The 6,970-nt window shown below is 59.5% G+C and overlaps 2 protein-coding genes and 1 non-coding gene across 3 annotated transcripts in view; 1 reads left to right on the top strand and 2 right to left on the bottom strand.

Moving 5' to 3' along the window:
• Positions 1-420: 420 nt before the first annotated feature.
• On the bottom strand, positions 421-491 carry TRNAG-GCC. The gene has a single exon. It is a non-coding gene; the product is annotated as a tRNA-Gly (tRNA).
• Positions 492-2,280: 1,789 nt separating this feature from the next.
• On the bottom strand, positions 2,281-6,727 carry CIAPIN1 (cytokine induced apoptosis inhibitor 1). Its single transcript, XM_026034444.1, has 8 exons — positions 6,557-6,727; positions 6,130-6,282; positions 4,655-4,728; positions 4,120-4,282; positions 3,892-3,965; positions 3,497-3,612; positions 2,880-2,949; positions 2,281-2,449 (listed from the first exon to the last, which is right to left on the bottom strand). The coding sequence occupies exons 1-8, from the start codon at positions 6,711-6,713 to the stop codon at positions 2,339-2,341; spliced, it is 918 nt and encodes a 305-aa protein (XP_025890229.1). The 5' UTR covers positions 6,714-6,727; the 3' UTR covers positions 2,281-2,338.
• A 112-nt stretch (positions 6,728-6,839) lies between these two features.
• The window catches only part of COQ9 (coenzyme Q9), a 5,779-nt gene continuing 5,648 nt past the window's right edge, over positions 6,840-6,970 (top strand). Inside the window, exon 1 of the mRNA XM_026034359.1 lies at positions 6,840-6,843. Within this exon, the coding sequence (XP_025890144.1) occupies positions 6,840-6,843 (4 nt within the window). The remainder of the gene's footprint in view (positions 6,844-6,970) is intronic.

Genomic DNA, 6,970 nt, shown 5'->3' with positions numbered 1-6,970 from the left:
CCGGGAATCGAACCCGGGCCTCCCGCGTGGCAGGCGAGAATTCTCCCACTGAACCACCAATGCCAGCTGTGGGGTGCCCCACGGCTGCCCCACACGGGAGCCCCCCCTGGACAGGGGACAGCACTTGTGGGGATCCCCCTCCTGCAAGGATCACTTTGTGCTGCCTGAGAAACGATGGCAAGGAAGGGTGTCATCATTAGGCTCCAGAGTCAACATCGTATTCCAAGGGCCCCCGTGGGAGGCAGGKGGAAGCATCATCTGCCCCGTGGGGCTCAGGCATGGGCAGAGGTGCGGCCAAGCAGCGCTCCATAGGGCAGCTGCCCCACGGAGAGGGGCAGGGGGGCAGCCCTGGGGCTGGAGCAGGAGGGGTCAACAAGAGGCAGAGCCAGGACGGGTCCGGTGGGTGAGGAAAAGGAGGGCTGCATTGGCCGGGAATCGAACCCGGGCCTCCCGCGTGGCAGGCGAGAATTCTCCCACTGAACCACCAATGCCAGCTGTGGGGTGCCCCACGGCTGCCCCACATGGGAGCCCCCCTTGGCCAGGGGACAGCGCTTGTGGGGAAGTCCCCAACGAGGAGGAGCCAAGAAACCTTCTCTGATTGTGGGGCCGGAGCCACAGCAGGGCCTGTCGGGGCTGCCTGAGACGTGATGGCAATGCAGGGGGTGGTCATTAGGTTCCAGAGTGAACAGGGCATCGCAAGGGCCGCAGCCCAGCTCGGCTGGCGCTTCCCTGTGCGGGGCGGAAGAGCGGGCTGCAAGGGAAGCACCGGGGCAGGGCCAGGGGCTGCTGYAGAGGAGAGGGGCTGAGGAAAGGAGGGCTGCATTGGCCGGGAATTGGATCCGGGCTTCCCACTGGAATCCTCCCCCTGAACCCCCAATGCCAGCCAGGGGCGCCTGTCCAACACAGCCCCCATTGTGCCCCCCGTGCGGGAGCCCCTTCCCCTCCCAACCCCSTCCGGGAGGGGAGCAGGAGCCACCCGCGCTCAGGAAGCTCCGGGTCGTGTCCCGGCCCGGCCGCACGGAGCCCCGGGCGGCAGCGGGAAGCGTCTCCCCAGGTCTGAGCCCTGCCCTTTCCCTTCGCTCCGCGAGGAGGTTTAACCGGTGTCCTGACTGCCGTACGACTCCAAGGTCTGCCCCGCGACCCAAGCCATTAACAGCGCCAGAAACCGCAAACCGACGCGAGCCCGGATAACGCGAGCCCGGGGAAGAGGAGACGGCGGCGTTTCGAACGCCACCAGCACCCTGCCGCGAAGAGATGCTTTGCTCTTGGTCACGTTTATCGTAGGAACTTGGCCTCTCCTCCCAACGAGAGGCCGCCCGGGCAGCACCGCGACACGAAGCTACCGCGCGTCAGCTCCAGAGCAATCCCCTAGGGAGAGGCTGGGCTTCCCACCTTTCCTCTCCTGAAGAGGAGAAAGCCGAGGGCAGAAGAGGGGCGGCGGCCTCAGCCCGCCCCACGTGGATGCTTCACAAGCGGAAACTACACAAATATTTAATAAGAGCTGTCAGCACCTCATGGAGCAGCAGCAGAGAGCGGCCACAGCAAGCCAGAACTCCAGTCATTGCTGTATTCTCTCTCACTGGACACTCCAGGCAGCCCCCAAAAGAGGGGACGGTCCTGCACTACCCTTGCGCTGCCAGYGCACACCGGACGGAAAGGTGCTGGGGAAACGCAGGGATCCCGTTTGATCCGCTCTCTGCCGCAAGGGCAGGAGGCTTCGCAACCCCTATTAATCACTTGCACTGTGAGGAATATAGGGGAAGGGGGGGGGAATGACTGGCACGCTCCTAAAGCCCTTGGGAATTCCCGGCTAGCTCCCGGCTCAGGGCAGGAGGCGCGGAGCTGCCTCCCCGTGGCAAGGAGCGCGGGTCCCAGGAGCGTCCCAAGAGCGCAGGAGGCCAGGGGCAGCCTGCAAGCCGCGGCAGRGCGGCCGATGCAGCGGGGATTAGGGCACGGAGCAGGACACGGCCCGGGGAAGCACCCAGGAGGCTCCTGCCACGCACAGAGAAGGTCAGTGTGGCACTCGATCCCACTTCCCTTTCCTAGAGGGACAGGCTGTGATGGACAGTGTCTCCATACRCGTCAGGCCACCTAAAACAAGGCGTAACATGGAAGTCTCACACATTCAAGGCCACCCGTCACCAGAGATTATCAGACATCCCAAGCTTGATTAAATCTGATGAATTCACAGCAGTATCAGCACCCACAGTGTCCCTCCCCATGAGGAATATTGTCCCGAGAGCATGGACTGGAGAAGATGAAGGACGGGAAGAAGCTCTGCATCTCGGACTGCTGGGAAAGCAGAGGCCTTTGCAGGACGCGCACGAGCGCCTTGCCGTTAGGCATCGTGCAGCTGGTTCTCCTCGAGAAGGATCTTCTCGCCGGGTTTGAAGGCGGGCATGCCCAGGTAGGGGCAGCTGGCGCAGCGGAAGGCGTCGCCCAGGTAGCACTGGCGGGGAAGGACAAGCGCGCGCTGCTCCACCGAACGCAGGGCAGCGCCCGGCCCTGCGCGACGCGGCCGGACACCCCATCCCTGGGGAGCCCTTCCCTTCCGCCCCCTCCCAACACCCGCGGCTCCCCCCCGGCCACCGCCAAGCCCCGGCGCTCCCGCGGGGTCATCCTCGAGGAGGAGACGGCGCAGGAGGTGCCAGCGGCGGGCAAAGGACGGCGCGGGGCCGCGGGTGCTCTGACRGACGGCACGTGCCCGTTCGGAGTGCACGGGCACCGGGCAGCCGAGCCAGGCAGGCCCYTCGGGACAAGCTGCGAGGCAGGATCCGCACGGGGAGCAACGGAGAGCGGGGAGCCGACCAGGGAGCTGCTGGCTCTCGGGCAGACTGCTCAGGACAAGGCACAGCACAGAAACSAAAGCGCTCGCTTACGTTGCCACAGGCCGATCTGGGTTGCGAGCTCCTCTTCTCCTGCTCCAGCTCTTCAGCCAGGCCACACGTGCTGCCGAAAATAAGGAAACCACCTGAGTCTTTGTGCTTCAAGGCGCTGCCGACACGCGCTCCGGCCCTGCGTGTGGACAAGCGGGAGCGACCCTCGCCGTGGCAGGCACGGCTCATCCTGGGAATGCCGCTTCTCCGACACCACAGTTTCTAAAAACACAAGTGCTGACACACATTCCTCTGACTGAAACCAAGGGGAAACGTGACACTGAAGGACRCGGCGATCTCTTTATACCCACGTGGGCTATTTCTGGAAAACTGCGGGAGAACCAGGATTTTAGTGAAGCTTGTACAAACCRTGTGGCCATCCTGCGCCCCCAAGAAGGCTGCTCAGATGTGAGCGCAGGAATTTCTAGCAGTGTCRAGGCAGGTGGCCAAAATGCAAGAGGAAGACACTTTTAAAACTGTTTTTCCGTAGCTGGACTAACTTATAACATGAAGTGCTTAAGCAAAACTGTTTGGCCTCGGGTTTTTTTTTCAGTTGAATTTGGCGATTTTTTTTTAGAGTATTGTTAAGCTTCCACAACTCTTCTAATCCCAACACTGACCAGTTCTTGCAGGCTTTCTTCTTGCCCATGTCTTTGCAAGAGGGAGCTCTGAGGGATGACGGATCTGGCTTCTTCAAGTCCTCGGAATCCAACAGCTCATCCGAGTCCAGCAGATCCTGGAAACACCCCCAGGAAAGGGATTTGTCAGTAGGTAAAGACACCACTGTGCTGTGCTRTGTTCAAAGAAATGGTACTACCCCAGTAGCATTAAAGCACTGCAGCCCTGCCCTCTTAACTACATGCTCACTGCACCCCAGACCTCATCCAGCAGCAGATAAATTCTGCCCTGGGGGTGCTGAGCCACCTCTCAAGATGTAGAGGCCACCGAAYGGCAGGGCTGAAACTCTGTAATAACAGAAGGGAGAGGAAAAAAAGCAGCACAGACTTGCAAATACCATCTCATCGTCATTCATATCGTTGGCAGAGAGAGTCCACAGCTTCGCAGTCGCCGGGTCCACAGAGGGCTTTCCTGGGGGCAATGACAGATAATGGTTACTCCAGCCACTCTCCCATCTGCTCCCAGTACACGGAATTCAAGCAGCTCTGCAACAGAGCTGCCTCGCTGTCTCAAGTGGCAAGTGTCCCTTGAGAGGCAGCCGATCCAGACATTCGGTGCTTCTTACCCGAAGGTTTCTTGGCAAAGGAAAGCTTGAGCTGACTCGAGGACCCCACTTCGAAGTTGGGTTTCCTGCCCTCCAGCTGAACCATGAGAAGGTCATTGCCTTGGTAGCCCAAATGCTCTCGGACCGACTGGGTCTCCTCCGGGGTCAGGGGCTCCTTTCGCAGCTGCAGTGCAACATCTCGGGTTGATCTCATGCAGAACCACCCTGCTCTGGCGCCCAGCCCAGAACTGCTCTGAATGCGGCCCCTTAGCCCCTGCTTCCCCTTCCCCAGGGCAGAGGGTGAGGCAGCCCCAGCCGCAACACAAAGGGCAGCTCAGCACGCCGCAGGGAGACACGGGTTCCTGTAAATCTGCAGCCCTAAAGGAAAGCAGGATCTTTGCAGCAAGCTTTTATTATGGCAGGCAGCGCGCGTGCGGATGTAGGGCAAACCTGTGACACTCAATAGCTCGTACGCAGCGAGCCTTTCAGGATCCCTGCTCCGCTTCCCGAGATAACAGCGGGAGGGAGCTTTGTGATGCCGCTAGTACCCACCTACCTCCTTCACCTCCACCAGCCCAGAGAGGGTCAGAGCTGTGGGGAGTTTGGCTGCTGTCTTGATCTGGCTGTTTTCTGCAAGACACAAAAGCAGGGGTAAGAGGAGGGGAGGATTAGGACATAGAGAGCAGACATTGAGATAACTGCCTGAGGATGCAAAGCTAGTTCTAGCTCTGGATCTGTTTTACAGATGTTGAAACCTTCCTGACCCAACCCTGAAARGGTGTTCAGTTAACACCCTTTAGAAGAAGGAAAAAAACCCTCCCTCCCCAAACCATTTTAAGTGAATAACTCATTAAGTTTTCAAAACACAGATGCCTACATGAACTTTATATTCAGAAACACAATATTCAAGAGCTCATTCTAGCCATCRAAAGTTATTAGTCACCCTTTTATCATAAACTATTAACAGGCCTCTTCCCTYGGGGACGAAATAGCAACAAAAACAATCAAACAAACCCAAAATACCCACCTCACCTCAGTCCCACTTGCACTTTATTCCAAATTCCTGCCTGCCAGATACGACTTTGGAAACAGGAAGGCCCTGCTGCTCCTGAGTTTGCACGTTTTGTCCTGTGTCTCAGACAGGCTCCCCCTCTAAGGTGCTGCCAGCAGTGCAGAGCTGCTGCCAGATTCAACACACTGGCAAATCCTCCCCACCTCAAGGAGGAGTTTCCTGCTGCCGGTCAAATCACCGTTYTCCACACTGCAGATTAGGCCAACAACAACAACATTAACAGGAACGTTTCTGCTGTTAGGAGGTGGGGGGTTATTTCCTCCTTCCAGTCTGAACCAACAAGGTTCAGGCGCCAACAAGGTCACATCAAAGACAGAGAAATAATTCTGCCCTCCTAGCGCAGGTGCTTGGSCTTCCGTTGCAAGACTTAGTCCAAAAGCGTTCCTACCTTTTCCGGATAACAGAGACCCAAACAACTCCACGGAGGTTGTGGAGTCTCCTCCTCTGGAGGTCTCCCAAACCCGCCGGGATGCCACGCTGTGCCCTGTGCTCTGGGTGTCCCCACTGCAGCAGGGGGTTGGACTGGAGGATCCCTAGAGGTCTCTTCCAACCTCAGCCATTCTGGGATTCTGTGCGACTCCTGGGACCAYTTCCCCTCCACATCTGTTGCCAACATGCCACATCTAAAGGCACTTTCAAAATCACTTCAAAAAGGCTGCAGAAATGTGACATCTACAGCAACATTTAAGCCCTTCAAGGTCAGTGCCCACCGAGCCTTTTGGCRTGGCTTCACAACAAGCCTATTCTGCACTTCCAATAGAAGGAGAATCCTCGTACACATCTTGGACTGGTATCAACCTGAACACAGGATAAACCCCTGCTGTTCAGGCCAGTGCATGAGGGGAATGGCAGTCTTTCTTTGAAGAGCAGTCAGCGTTCCTGCTCCTTTCGCTTCGGCCCAGGCCCCACAAGAATTTCTCCGTGGGGTTGGGAAGCAGACCCGGTGCAGACCCTCTCACCTGTCTCCGTAACCACCGGCTCTCTCAGGAGGACGCGGCCCCCTGGCTTGAGTATCCGGGCGATCTCCGCCAGCAGGTCCGCGCCGTGCTGCGCCGCGCTGCCGGGCACCAGGCCGCAGAGAATCACATCGAAACTGGACGCTCCGTGGGCGGCTGAAAAGAGAGCGATCAAGACAGAGGCTCATACAATTATAGATACACCCCCCCCCCTTTGCTTAATACAGCGGTTTCGCCCGCTCTCCACATCTCTCAGGCTTGCGTGCAGCAGCGATAGCTGATTGAAGAGCCCGGCCATGAGAACACGAGCAGAGCCGATCACCTCTGCGGACCTGCGGGCTGGCAGCCTCTGCTACGGCTATTCTGAAAGCCTACCCAGAACGCCGGGCAGCGCCATCGGCAGCAGCAAAAGCAGAAATACCGTCCTTACACTGAGGCAGCTGGCTGATGTTTTCCACAGACACGCGGGATTCGGCTCCCACCAGCGCCTGAATCCTCTCCACCAAGTCCTTCAGCTGCTGCGCCGGCGCGGAGGCGTCCCAGAGCACGGCCACGCGCTGCCCCGGCTCGATGCCGTACTCGCCCATGGCCGCAGCGGCCCCGACCTGGCAGAGAGCGCACGGGCCGCTGAGGGAGAGGGTGGGCAGCCCCACGAGCGAGGAGCCCGCGCGGCCCCCTCGGGACCTCGCAGRCCCGCGGGGAAGGGGGCGCCCATGGGTGCGACCGCGGCTCCGTCAGCACGGGCGGGGACAGCCCGGGATCCGCGGCCCCGGGTCCCGCTCCCGGCCCGCTCACCTCAGCGGCCCCGCTCGCGCTCCGGCCCGGCCTAACCGCGTCACGGCGC

Source organism: Nothoprocta perdicaria, unplaced genomic scaffold (genome assembly GCF_003342845.1).
Source record: "Nothoprocta perdicaria isolate Ctin4 unplaced genomic scaffold, notPer1 scaffold_143, whole genome shotgun sequence".
NCBI lineage: Eukaryota > Metazoa > Chordata > Aves > Tinamiformes > Tinamidae > Nothoprocta > Nothoprocta perdicaria.
The sequence above is the reverse complement of the archived record's forward strand: the minus strand, read 5'-3'. Positions and strand labels throughout refer to the sequence as shown.